This window comes from Artemia sp. Qi Xiang Cuo, chromosome 8, assembly GCF_049724085.1.
Source record: "Artemia sp. Qi Xiang Cuo chromosome 8, ASM4972408v1, whole genome shotgun sequence".
Lineage (NCBI taxonomy): Eukaryota > Metazoa > Arthropoda > Branchiopoda > Anostraca > Artemiidae > Artemia > Artemia sp. Qi Xiang Cuo.
In genome coordinates, this window is record NC_142801.1 from 33,240,312 (window position 1) to 33,255,584 (window position 15,273).

General features: G+C 33.8%; 1 protein-coding gene across 1 annotated transcript in view; it reads right to left on the bottom strand.

The window, feature by feature from the left end:
- RyR (Ryanodine receptor) overlaps positions 1–15,273 on the bottom strand; it is a 602,377-nt gene that overhangs the window by 59,325 nt on the left and 527,779 nt on the right. The window contains 7 exon segments of the mRNA XM_089093383.1: positions 1,213–1,368; positions 4,501–4,631; positions 9,044–9,180; positions 9,762–9,830; positions 12,213–12,321; positions 12,323–12,464; positions 13,454–13,582. Of these exon segments, the coding sequence (XP_088949509.1) occupies positions 1,213–1,368; positions 4,501–4,631; positions 9,044–9,180; positions 9,762–9,830; positions 12,213–12,321; positions 12,323–12,464; positions 13,454–13,582 (873 nt within the window).

Below are 15,273 nucleotides of genomic sequence, written 5' to 3' on the forward strand. Positions count from 1 at the left end.
CCGGAGCTAGATACTCCAGATCGCCAAATAACAAGAACCACTGACCTCGCCAAATTCCACTTAATATTAGTTTCTTCATGCTTATTAGTTGATGTTTGACCCCCCCCCCCCCTGTTCCAGAGATTTATTCAAAGAATCCCAATGGAAAAATTTAAAAAGAAACAATTGCTCGCTTTTCAGTTTTTTAAACCAAAATTTAGAACTGGTCCTACCATTAAGGGGGGGGGATAAAAAAAATTGTAGGAAAGGAGGTAAGATCACTGTAAGGGTATCTTTAGGTCGAAGTTTTTTAATTATTCATAAGAGGGGTAATTTCTACGTATCAATAGGATAAGGACTATCATAATAAAAACAAGAAATATGACAGGTCCCTTTGTGTATCGTGACTGAACTTCGGTTTAGGTAAACTATTTCTGAATTAATCTATTCATGATTGGACATAGTGTTATGTGACCATCTAAACTCGTTTATCCATTGTAAAGTAGGTATTTTTTTACGAGTCAGGAATTAACTCTTCTCTTTTTAAAAGAAATCATTGAAAAACCGTAGATTAAAAAAACAAAAAAAGATGCCACCATTAAAGATACTTACTTCTTGGGTAATTCAAAAGACAGCACTCTTATTAACTGCCTTTTTTTTATCCATTGGTGCTGTTTGTTCGTTCCAGTAAAATACGTATTTTTAATGAATGAAATTTTTTGTAATGTAGCCCTTTTTCAATACAAAGCTATTTTGAATGAACCAAACGTTCTTAAATTCATTATGATCTTCCTGCTACGTAACAGAACAATTTTTCTTTATCAGGGTGAATAAGTCTTAGTCTATATTCTATAAAATTTCAGGTAAGAATAAAACACAAAGAACCAACTAAACTAAGAGAATACTGAAAAAACTTAATTCTTACCTTAGCCTTGTCAATCCTTAAAATTTCCTATCGAAATGTTAAAAGTAACCGCCACGAAATCCTTACCCATGTTGTTGATTAAGCCACTTATTCTAAACATGATCTTCAATTCTTCTAAATCAATTTTTTTTTTTACCGTCAACCTACTAATATCTGCTCACTTGGTGAATTCTATTCTCTGAGGAGAATTAAAGACAGGTAAGAAATGATGTTTTCTAATATATTATATAACTTGGTGAATATGAAGTCCTAAAATACTTCACACTAAAAACAAGCAAATGGGAGAAGTGGAGTTTATCCATACTTACGTAGCAACTATGCCTTTTGGAGCTTCTTCTTGAGCAGTAACTGCTGATTTTTCCATTCCCAGCATATTTGAAATTGAGTCAAAGTCAAATGTTTCACTATACTTCTGTCGAACCTTCTTTTTCACAAATTTATCCCAGTAGTTTACTGGGAACGACCTGAAATCAGTATAATTTTAGTTCTCGATTTACCCCAAGAATCAAAAAGCATGACTAATAGTTGTTCAGGTTAGTAATCCCGCATATCTTCAAGTACAAAGGACAGTAAAAATTAAATCTGATTGTTAGAATTGGTCGGAAGCAGAAACTTACAGAACATAAACTTACAGAACAGAGCGCAAACTTACAGAACCATGTCTTAAAAATTAGGAAAAGTGGAATTCACTTTTTAGTGAAAAAAAAAATGTAAAAGTTAACAATCTGCTAATTCCTAAAATCAGCTACACCTACAAAGGCAAGCTACCACTAATTAAGCTGTTTGGTCATATGCTTTTAGCTTCTTTATACTGAATTTTTAACTATTTTTTCTTTTATTTTGTGCCTGATACTACTAAAAACTGGATAAGCGCAGATAGAAAGTAAATTTTCTTTAGAAAATTCATTTTTTATTTTTCTTTAGAAAGTGAATTTTCGATTTTGTTCCCTAATATTTGAAATATACACACAAAAGTGCATGTATTTAACGGGTTAAGTTTCCACATAACCCACTCAAGCCATCATATTTTATTTTCACTGTCCTCAGTACTTAAAAAGCTACTTGAGGAGAAGACAAGTTTTATGTTTCGAATAAAATCTTTAAATCAAAATGAGCGTAAAAACATATCTGCGTTTTCTTCTGAATTAGCATTGAAAAACAAAAGGCTTTGGTTCAGAATAGACGTTAAAAGCACTAATCAAACAGCTTTTCGGTGAAAAAGACTTCCATCTGCAGTAACGCAGTTTTGGGCAGTAGAGGGCAACAAATTCAAAAAAGAAACGTGAATGAGAAATTGGCAAAAAAAATAAATAAAGGTAAAGCACATAGCACTAAACACATTACCACATTGTAGCTTTCCTTTGAAGTTATAGTCATATTTGGGAATCAGAATAAAGTTTGAAATTTTAAGGACGGAAAGTATTTTGCTTATGTTTTCACAGTTCAACGTGGCAACACTGGTGAAAATACTGTTCTGCCCTAAAAACGTCATAAGTTTGTAACAACCAAAAGAAGAATCTTAAAAACCTCGCAGTTTTTCAGGTATTCAGATCTAATAAGGGTTCTAATATAGATTTCTTTACTCTTTCGATGTCGGAGAACGCCAATTATTCCAAATTTATCCCAAAAATACTTAGTAGTACAAACTTAGCCCTTAAACCCAAGACCTTTACCACAGATTCTGGCATTTTAACCCAATTCCGCTCGAGATCCTAATATTTAGATTTACAGAAAGTGGGCAATCCCACCCCCCTAAAAAGTCCAGTCGATAGGAGTCATTTTGTGAGTTTTCCTCTTTCCAAGAATCCGGTATGTGTGCACTTAAGCTTAAATTAAACTGCAGTAAAAAATAGCAGTAATAATGTAATCTATCTACTGAATTTTCAGCGGACAATATAGAGTGCATGTAAGCTTTAGAGAGGTATTTTGAATCAGTAATTTATAGTAAGTTCGGCTCATGGCTGCGGCATCTTAGATTACACAAATTTTGCAGGAGAGCGAGGAAACTAGAAAACACGTTTGGGGCTTTTCAAGTGTCATTAACAACGAAGCTTCGCTCGATTCTATGTTTTTTTTTTTTTAGAGATAAATGCCAGAATTGTTCAAATATGGTGTTTGTTTACTCATTTATGTCGACAGAAATAAAAATTCTTCATAGAAGAGAAGATTTTTGTAACTTGTCAAAATTTGACACTTATGTTAACAAAAGAATCGAACGCTGTACTGTCGTGATAAGTATGAATCAAACACACAAATTCTCTTTTCTGTCGACAGATCATAAGTAATGAACGAGGTTCGAGTGATTTTTACGAGGAAGCCTTTTTTAGCCATCCAGGTATGGAGTAGATATGTTAAATATCCAATTTCTGCAGGTGAAAAAGTAGAAATAGAGCACTTACAATTCTTAACTTAACAAATTCTTACATATATATATATATATATATTTATATATATATATATATATATATATATATATATATATATATATATATATATATATATATATATATATATATATATATATATATATATATATATATATATATATATATATATACACAAAAAATCCATTAATCAATCAAGCGTGTTGAGTGTAAGAGGTAGGACTATAAGCCCAAGTTGGTCAGCAAATACCAAACAACGCCTTTTGTGTTATCGCAGGAGTTGCTATAATTATTTTGGGTATTTTTATATGGTGTTAACTGAGTTTAAAAACTCATTTAAATCTTAAGCTCTCAAAATTTTTCCAGAAAAGAGCTATAGACCCTGTTTCACCTTCAGGTAGAAAAACCATCTGCCCCTTTGGTACCAACCCTCCTTTATTTTTGAATATCGGCTGCCCTGTTAGCAACCCATGATGGTAAAAAATCTTTCTCTAGAATCTTCCTTTCTCAATGAAAAAAGAAATCTGCAAGAAATTACAGTACTTACATTAATATGAAGGGATAGAATGATGGCCCTTTTCCCCATGAAATAAAATGATTTATTTTAAGTTTGAACTTTTAAGGTGAAATCAAACTTGTCAAACAATCTTTCTTACTGATAAATCAGCTCCAAGTTGGGATTCTTCCTCAATTAACAGTTTTTTGTCAAAACACTTTTTAAAATTTTCGGTTACTATAGGCTGGAATTTGCTCTTTACTAGATTGCAGTGCATGTCACAAACTATAATGCGGAGAAACAAACTCAACAGAAAATAATAAAATCCTAACATAGTACTAGAAACAAAGAAAATGGAAATTAAAGGGGAGATATATATTGAGAAATAAGAAACTATCTCAGGCGTCTTCCGTTTTATTTATTTATTTATTGATAAACCGTCATGCAGAAAAAGACGGACACGCGCATAAAAAAACAAAAAGAAAAAAAAGACAAAAATCAAACAACAAAAAGAAAACAAATACAAACAAACACTAACAAACAGAATACGAATTATAATTATTAAATGAATTTCTTGGCTAGTCTGTAGTATAGGACTCAGTTCAAACTGATACAAATTCATTTAAAATCAAGGTAAAGTTACTTTACATATTGGCTTTAAAATTTTGGGCTCTTAGATACTCATATGATAATTGTGATAATTAAAAAGTACATACTTGGCAGATATTACAAGCTTATCCCAATGAGACTTGATATCATCATCTTCTGGTTGTTCTGCTATGTAAAGTCCATCAAATTCCAGACGACGAGCAATTTCTTTCTCACGTTTGAAAATGGCTAATGGAACCTACAAAAATTATCGAAATAAATGTGTGAAGTCAGGAACACAGTCCATGTTTTACTATCTTCAGTAAATTAATTGAAATAACGAAGGTAAAACTCTTTGCTTGTTTAGTATTTCATTTTCCCTATTTATAAACACTTGATTATGACCCTAAAATATTACATATCATACGATACAAGATCATAAAACAGGTCATTGTACCGAATTGTAAGTAAGGAATGAATCGTACTAATAAAACTAACTGATTTTTATAATTCAAATATATACACAAAATTTTTATTTATTAAGTTTAAATTTACCTACAAAAAATGGCAAACCTGAGAAAATTGGCCCTTATTTTCTAAAAAGGGAGACAAGCACCATCAAAAACGGAGTCATCTGCAACATCAAATACAGTGACAGTTCATCAGGGAGAACTGTCACATAAGTTTTAAGCCCCTATCTACCAGATTTGCATTTTCTTCCGAAAAGCATGATAGTAGATGCACGTATATTTGTTTTACTTTTTCACCAGGGATGGTCGTATCAAACGAACAGTCCTATATTACCTGGGGGAGGGCTCATTAGAACGGAAAATCAAATTTCTTGTACCCTTCTTAAGCATCAAAAGAAATTATGCCTTAAAAAGTGGCATTTTCTACCAGTTTGTTGTGCGAAACAACAATTTTGGCACGAAGAGGGTTAAAATGGAAACAGAAAAAATTCATGAGAGGCTAATTTAGAAATAACGAAAAACTAAAAACCAAGATTCCCACTTTCAAAGGTCATAATGCCGGGCGGTTCCTAAAGATGCACATTGTCTATACTAAACGCTTTATATAAAAGCTCAATTTCTAAGTTTTACGCTTCGCTTTTGTTGAGTTTATTCATCTGAGGCCTCAAAAAAAAAAATGTAAGACGGGGAATAGCTGAGATTCAGCACTTCAAACAGTTCGTCGTAACGAACTGTAAGTAAGGAGCGACCCGGCTCAATAGTACCCAAAACTCTAAAAAACGGAATTTTGATACCAATAGATACATCAAAAGAATGAAATTTTTATGCTGATTTTAGATATACAAGTTTTGTCAAGTTTATTATGAATGAATGAATGGATGAATTTTATTAATAACCTGTCTTACAATCAACAGAAAAAGACAGAGCACAAACAAGAAAAGAAAGAAAAAGCAAAAATGACAAGAAAAACAAATACAAACAGAAAGAATTACATAATAACATATCTATTTGAGAAGGTGGGCCCACTCGTGATCCAGAAGCTCTAGTTTTTTCACGTAATTCTGAATTACATCCTCCACGGCCCTCAGAGGCTCAACAATTCCATATTTCGCAACAATATGGCGGTTTCTAACAAAAGGCGGCACTTGTAAGGGGCTGTTCCCTCCTCAACGCCCCGCTCTTTACGCTAAAGTTTTTTTATTGTTCTATAAAGTAGAGTTGTGAGAAAGAGTCAAACTTTAGCGTAAAGAGCTGGGCGTTGAGGAGGGGACAGCGTCTTTCATATACGGAATGATTTCTGTTAGTTTTAAGTTTTAATGTCGCTCCTTACTTTCAGTTAAAAAAAAAACTTTTTTTTTTTTTAAATTTAATATAAAGAAGGACCAATCTTTGTGTGTGATTGGAGGAAGGGTGCCAGAAAAATCAAAAAGGGTATGCTGCGGGGCGATAGCCCCCTCTTATTATTAAAATATTTCAGGTTTGAAACTACATTCAAACGTTTAGATTCACAAAAGACGAGAAGTCAAAAAAATGGGAAAGGAGTGGGGATTAGGGGATCATGAGCACATCCATATATTTTCTCAGGGGGAGCAAGTGCTACAGGGAGCTTTGTTTTCCGGGCGCCCATGGGAGACATGCCTACTAAGAATATACGTTAAAATAAATTCCATTGCAAACCATGTAAATGACAACCCTAAAATTCGTTTTCGATATTTCATACCCCACCCCTGAGATACACTTGAAAGGACCCAACTTCTTATGGATCCGTCATGACACATTTTTTGACAAATTTTAAAGTTGAATGTAAAAAACAGGGGTTGAAGGATGGAATTGTAGCCCCTCTCATAGTTAAGAAAGCTTTGGATCAAACAGCTGGTAGTAACAAACTGTAAGTAAAGGACGATTCTTGTCAATAGAAACCAAGACTCTATTAAATGTAGTTTTGACTTAAATATATGCCACAACAAAATATTTTATTTATGCTGATTCTAAATATACAGAATTTTTGAATTTTAAAGTTGTTCATCTAAAGCTACACTCTACAATATGCATAAACTCAACATACATGGAAACCCTAACGACACTATCCAAAAAATAACGAATATATTTTTCCAGTGAAGAACGGACATACTTGCGAGCTTGTTTTGTATCCCTAGGAGGGATTAGGTCGAGGTAGAAATAGTAGATTGTTGAAAGGGGGTTCTTTTGATTGTAAATTTGAAGCTCTAGTGCACCTTTTAAGCAATAAAAGAGGTCATACCACAGGAAAGTGCAAACTTCTTGCATTCTAGCCTGTAAAACAGCAAATTCACACGAAAAGCTCAGAACTGTTATCGAGGTAAAATTCTGAGAACTTTTGATAAGATTATTTTATAGCCAGTCTAAGAGGTCATACTGGCGTTTTGTATTCCATTAGTCCCTAAACTTTGGTGAAAAAATTTCATCCTAGCAATACATTTTTCTAGAGTAACCCATTTACTTTAACTAAATCTAAATCTGGAAAGCCTTCTACAAATCCACTACATTAATTCTATTTCCAAGGATGGAATCTTGACAAATTTGACTTGCAGGGTCAAGAGATACTAAAACCGTGATGGTTACAAAGTATGAGCCTGCAACCCAACAACCCAAAAAAGTATGAGCCTGCAACCCAACAAAAACCTGCAACCCAAAAACTCACAAAATTAGTTGACAAATTCAACAACAACAAAGTCACTAATTTCGAGTCTTCCTTTCACTTGACTATTGTATTTATAATACCCTTCCCACTCCTAAGCATACATTTTTTTCCCACTTTCGTTTTCATTTTATACATATTAAGGGATATACGCATCCTTTGTTTAAGTACAGTTTATTTTTCTAGAGTTTTGGTTATAAGAATGCGAACCCGGGGATGAAAATAAACAACAAAAAAGTAAAGAAGTTTACTATGTGACAAGGTCCCAAATTAAGTTAACATATTGCAAAATTTGACACAACGAGGTCAAAAGATTCGCCATCACTTTAGCGTGATGACCCTACAGAAGCTAAATTATTGACAGTCTTGCTTTCTGGTAAGCTATATGACGGCTACAGGAGTAGCATACTGCCGAAATGTGAATCTGATTGCTGAAACAGAAATGACCTTTTCTAGTCAAAACGAAGCGTAACTTCATTCCAATAGTTGGGATCAAATACATCGATCAATATTTCTGGTAAGCAGCCAAATTCCACATATGGCTGAAGAATGGTTTGTTTGGACTAACAGTCTGGTGGTCCAACCCACATAAGAAAAATGAGAATAGAAAATGTTACAACCTTACAAGTAAATCCAGTTTCTAACTCTACAAAACCCACCTCGCTCAAATTCTCCAGGCCCAATAATACTTTGATTTTGGAAGATGATGAAAACAAAAATTAAAGCACTTAGTGGTTCCACTCGATTTCTGAAAAAAGTGGTAGATTTTGTAGTTTTTCCTCCTGGAATAAAAAATCCATGGCACATGGTACATCAAGGGTCGAATATTCAACCTAGTTTCATCTACACGCATGCCTAGGCCTACATTCCTTGAGCCTTATTTTTAAGGAATCAACATAGGGTTTAGCAGAGTAGCCCCTCAGGAGACTCTTCCAAAATGAGTATACACTATCAATCAAAACTGTTGGCTAAATATCAACTTCTAGATCCTCCCTCCTTTAGGCAACTAGAGCCCGCTTCAAGCATATTCGGTTACGATTTTTAATTTAATACTTTTAAACCTAATTTTGTAGCTCAACGCTTACACAAGTTGGACATTTTCTACGTTACTACCTCCAATTCTGTAGTATGTGTTATTTATGTATTATATATTGTTTATATTACATGTTATGCATTAAAACTCTTTGGCCGGCGTACAATAAAATTTGACTCTTGTTAAAGTTTAAATAAAGACTCGAGTAATTAAACAAATTGGCATTATTGGGAGGATACAATACCCTACATTTTTTCCTTTAAGAGGCCCAAATTACTTTTTATTCAATAAAAAAAAGTTTTTCGTGTCTTTTACTTCTCATATTCTGTCCCTATAATCCTTGCTGATTGGCAATGTTTACAAGATCAAATCCAAGACTTTTCACTTGTAAATATAACATAAGCATTTATAATAATAAATATTTTCAGCTAAAACTAGCATAGTATTTTTATAAATTTCTCCAGTGTGATAATAAAATTTACGGGTCTCACCTTCAGTTGGTAATAAGCAACGAGCATAAATAGTGAGACAAGCGAGTGAAGAACAGCCAACAGTCGAAGCACGTGTTCCAGGTAAAAGAATCTGTCATCTACATGAATATGCTCGGGAAGCTCACTCTCATCACCAGCTAAAAGAAATAAATACATCCAATATTTTTTTTAATAATTTACGAAATATTGAATAGACTAATAGAAAATTAAATTATTATCGTAAATAATCTTATCGAATTACATTTAAAAGTTTGACTAGGTCCAAGTGGGCCAATAGCTAAACTCCCTACACATTAAATAGAAACGATATATCTCAAATACAAAATTCAACAAATAAATATTTAAGCTTCATATTCCATTGTGGAAGTCAATTTTTTTTGAAAAAAAACAAAACAAAAAAATAAAACTTGCAAAGCTTTTAGAGACTAAACTCTGGAAGTGTTTTAGAAGGCGATCTCATTCAAACTTCATCACTCAAAATGCCTCTCCAATCTACATAATAGGCCAGTGGTATTGTTTTGAATTTTTTTTTTATCCCATTAAGAGGAAATAGAAATAGTTTTCTTCGCGGTAGTAAATCGCTTACAGGTAAGACTAGGAGTGGATATATTTACAGAAATCGATTTGTAACTGGTTGGAGACATCAAAACAGCTAGACAGAAACTAGCAGCTGTTAATTTATGAGCCACTAGTAACTTTAATAACAATGCCAAAATACCTTCTGTACTTCCTCCTCCCCCGCCATCAAATGCTTCTCCGCTACCTCCAAGAAGCTGCTCCATACTTGCTGCTACTGCCTCAACAATCTTAGACGTACCACCTTCCTCTGTGCTATTTAATTCAACAGAGTCCATCATATCACTGCCCATTAGACTAATGTGTTCCTTCGTCAGTATTCCTCCAGATTCGTCTATGTCAGCAACTTCCCCAAGGGTACTTGCCTAAAAGTATTTATATAGAGCATATTTTGTTTAGAACTCGACCCTTCGGCCTTTTAATCTAATGAACGAAAAAAAAAAAGAAAAGAAAAATGATACAAAAACCAGCAAATGGTTCAGGAAAATAGTTGACAACAGATAGTTTCTGACAGAACGTCTGGCAACATTCCTGTGGACCAGTACACTTCTATCCTAGACCCAGTGACATTAATTCGCAAGAATGCAGAGGAGGGAGCAATTTCTTTTCCAATCTTTCCAATGAAAACAACAGACAGTCATTTTTCAATGAAAAAACAAAAAAAGTCATTTTTCAAAATCGTGGGGTCTAGAGAATACATGCCACCCCGCCCCCCCCTTGTCGCCCCAGCCTAGACCCCTAACAAAATCATGGGTTTGCGTCAGTATTTCTCAAAAATTTCTTCATGAGGACACTGTCAATACCCATATGTTAAAACGACAGCTATTTACCGCTATTGTACAGTATTATTCATTCATCAAGCAAGAACAAGGTCATATTCATCTATGCAGTAAACAATTGCAAGAATATTCACTTATATTAACCATATAATATAGGAAGTATTTTACTGAGCTGGAGGACTCTAAAGTTTAAATAATTAGATAATGATTTTGCAACTTGAGACTTCATCTCGAGCGATACTTGTTTAACTGATTCATTATCTAGTTTTGGTTATATGTTTTGATGTTCAAACCAGCATGTTTGCCCTTCCCAAATCAAAGTGCACAGCTTTTTATATGTGTTTTGATTTGCCCTTTAGAGGTTACCACCAGTATTACTCAAAGGAAGAATTTGTGCCCCTTAGGATTCACGCTATTATCCCCCTTTGTTCCTAAGATAAAGCAGCATTCACGCGTATACGTCGTATGTGACATTTGAATTTAGTTCAGGTCTTTTCCATATGGTTTTTCAAGCAGAAACGAATGCTACAACCCAAAAATTCCTCAAGATTTATTTTCGAAACACATACCTAAAACGAAAAATATCTAACCTTTCTTTACTTAAGATATATTATAGATGTTGCGCCAAGGTCCTCAAAATTTATTCCTTTTTTCTATTAATTCTTTGATTGAAATATTACGAAAGAAAATAATTTTCCAAACAAGTTATTTATACACCTAACCGACAGAAGACTGTCGAAATCGGTTATTTTCTTCCTCTACAAATTAGGTATTTTTATAAACACGCAGTATGCAAGTAAAGATCGCGAAAACCAACAGATAAGCTACCAATCAAAAATTCTATATTTTCTCAAAAAGTATTTAGCTATGTCAAGAAAAGAAATTGCAGACAATTATACACACATACTATGTTTTATCTGGGGATGAGAGATTAGACCCATTTGGAGATCAGAGAGTCGATAAATAACTGTTGAGCAGGCTCTGCATCCACAAAGAGTAAGTGGTTAGTGTGGTTTTTGGACCGGCAGCATCACTGGCACATTCAGCTTTAAGAGGCCGCCGTTTCGTCAATAGCGAACATTACCGCGCTATCCTAAATTAATTTGGTTTCCAAAATTAAAGAGTATAATATGGATGATACTTAGTTTTAACCAGACAAGACAACTTGCCACAGAACCAGCACGCCCATCAATCTTTGGCGGGCTGTTTTTAGAATTAGTTTCTGAGCTGTGATTAGACAGTTGGATTTTTTTCCCTTGTTTTTTTTGTGGGGAACCCTCAAGAAAATGTGTTACCCTAACAATGTTTGGACCTTTAATTCTTTGAAAAGGAAATCGAAGCCACCATTAACGCGATAGGAGCTCAAACAACTGAAAGTGCAGTAATAAATCGGTTAATCAGATGATTTCATTTAATTCGCCATTTTTTCCGTTTTTTTCTCACCCCACAAAATCGATTCCTGTGCATCTGCCCAGCCCAAAGGTTTCTTAATAAATGATTTCTACAAATTAATTATTAGGCCATTTTTTATTTTCAATGGAGGAACAGTCCAATCTAGACGTTAATTAGAAAAAAGTAAAATAATGCATAAAAGAAACGGTTCACGGTCCATCGAATGCACCAAAAATACACTATAATAATTGAAAAAAGAAGATAACCGATGAATATCATATTTCCTAGACGGCACCAAAGTCCATACTTCAAATCAATTTCTCCACTTCTGTTATTATAGACTTTCACGAGAGTCCAAAATTAATTATTGGTCCATATTTCATTTTCTATGATAAAAGAATCGTGTCTATAGATTAAAACGCAAAAATCACCTAGTACAGTATAGAAATAGGATTTGAAATTAAATACCTTGTAAAACAACAGCATGAAATTGATGCAAAATGCAAACGTAAGAGCAATGTATTTCAAATTTATAAGAATTCCTTGCAAGGTAGCTAATTCCACGACGTGTGTATTCGCCAAAATGAAGCTGGGAAACTGGAGGAGGTTCAGGGGCTTTGGCTTCTGGCTCAACTTCAGGTATGTGCTGCTGAACTGACTGAGCCGTAGTTTCTCTGAAAGGAAGAGATAATAAGTCCAGGAGGGATCTCCCTACCATTGGTCAATTACTACAGAGAATCAAAATAATTAAAACTAAAGGGCAATATTGCTCCACAATCCGTTTCAGTTAAGTAAAATAGTTAGATTTTTGTTTCTTTGTTTTGCCACCGATTTTAGTAAAATTATTTTAAGACTGAATATAAGTTTGAATGTTTTAAATACAAAAAAGAAAAACATAAAATTGAATATTACTTATTTTACTAAATTGAATTATACTAAATTGAATATTACTTTACCTAGATATAAATAAAATATTAATTTTAAAGGTCTCTTTCTTGAAAAGAAACGAAAGAGTAAGTTGAATGTACTTGAGAAAAATCGACTTAGAACAGCTTCAAAACTCAATATAAGGCCCGTTTTTCAGCACTAAGATCTTACATCTTTCTGAATAGATTATCGTTTTTTAACTCATCTTTGTTCTAAGATCTTACAGCTCACTGATGTTAGCAAAAAGTGTGAAGACTGCCACTGTTTTGCCGTATAGAACAATGATGAGAGAACTTTGATGATCTACTCATCATTGTTCTCAGAAAGATGTAAGATCTTTGTTCAAAGATTTCACTTTTAAGCGTTTTCTGACAAAAGAAGTAAAATCTTAGCACATTGACGAGTGAAAAAACGCCCCTATAGAAATAAATAAGATAAAGAAAACACCATAAGGTGATCAAGTAAAAGATTATCAAAGAATAAAAAATATAAAAAGCTTGACAGCTTGTTTAAAAGGGTTTAAAAGCTTAACCTAGTTTAAAATGGTTTTAAACTCAATATGAGGTATTACCAAAAGCTATAATAAAGACACAGATAATAGACCACAAAGCTCAATGGACTCGCAGAGGACGATGGTTCAGACCAACCTTGAAAGCGATGTGGTGCCCCCCCCCCTCACATGCAGATATACATAAGAAAAAATATTGAACTTTCCGAAAAATAAAACTGAACTTACACTTTTGGAGTATCAGTTACTAAACCACTTGGACTTTCAGTTTTTGGGGTAGAATCTCCTTCAAATTTCCCCTCTAGGCTCTGTTCTTCCACTGATGAACCGGTAGAACTTGATAAAACATCTGGGGGTCTTGAAATAAAATGACATTTATCATTTAAATATAAGTTTCCTAAATCTAATTAGCTCCTCAAAGCTAAAATTATCTGAACGGAGCATATACTCTATTTCACTGAACTTAGCCAACTTCACAAGGATAAATTAAACATTAGGTGTAACGAAAAGAACAAAGCCCCCACCTCCCTCGTAAAATCGTGGAAAGAAAAAAAGCATATAAGAAAACAATCATACCATACTTCATCTCCTAGGCAAAATCTTATAGATGGCTATAATTTCTGAGTTATCATCTCGTATTGAATTAATAATGATAACCAACAGCTATGAATTCTTACGCCGATTGACTATTTTTAGCTCTGTATATTTGCAATTATGGTTGTATTATTATTATTCCTAATACTATAGGATAACCACTATTCAATAACAATTTTGCTGTTTTATTTTCTTCTTGTGATATAACTTTTAATAAGCTGTTGTTGTCAGGGAATGTTGTACCCATTATCGTTTGTTATTTTTAAATAATGTGTGCATTTACCAATATATATATATATATATATATATATATATATATATATATATATATATATATATATATATATATATATATATATATATATATATATATATATATATATATATATATATATATATATATATATATATATATATATATATATATATATATATATATATATATATATATATATATATATATATATATATTTAACTTTAAAAAAAATTTACATACAGAAATCAATATGATTCACCTAAAACCAAACGGTTGACGTGGGGTGAATCAGAGGCAACGCTATAGCGTTGCTTATAGTAAAGGCCATATGGCTCCAATGTTTTGTTATTTTTTTTCCCCGAGGCACTTCATATGGAAGGGGGCGTCGCATAAACTTGGGAGGGGGCTCATTCAATTGGAGATCGAGAGTTCTAGTGCCCTTTTTAAGAGTACAAAGTAATTGGAGGGAAACTAGCCCCCCCCCACGCCCTTTTTTTCCCAAATGAATCTGATAAAAAATTTTAGACAGCAATTTTGTTAAAAATAGTTCAAAGCTCATATAACAAAAACTCTGGTGTCGACACAGCCCCCCCAGGGCCCGGGTGCAGGCGTTGTAAGTTATGCTCTAGGGGCATATATGGTTTTTATGGAAGGGATGTTCGTATAAACTTCAAAGAGGGCTCATTTGATTGGAAATCGAAAGTTCTAATTCACTTTTTAAAAGTCAAAAGAGATCGGAAGGCAACTAGCTCCCCCGCCCCTCCACGCCGTTTTTTCCTCAAACTCATCCGATAAGAACTTTGAGATAACAATTTTTTTTAAATAGTCCGAAGATCATTGAACGAAAACTCCGGGGTCGACACAGCCCCCAGGGCCCAAGGGCAGGCATTGTAAGTTATGCCCTGGGGTAATATATGGTTCTTACGCAAGGGATGCTCGTAAAACTTCAGAGAGGGCTCATGTGATTGGAAATTGAACTTTCTAGTTCAGTTTTTGAAAGTCAAAGAGAACTAGCCCCCCCCCCCCCGCCACACCTCTTTTTCACCAATGCAACCGATACAAATTTTGTGATAGCAATTTGGTTAAAAATAGTTCAAAAATCGGATGACAAAAACTCAGGTGTCGACACAACCCCCCCAGGGCCCGGGGATGGCGTTTTAAGTTATGCCCTGGGGGCATATATGATTCTTATGAAAGG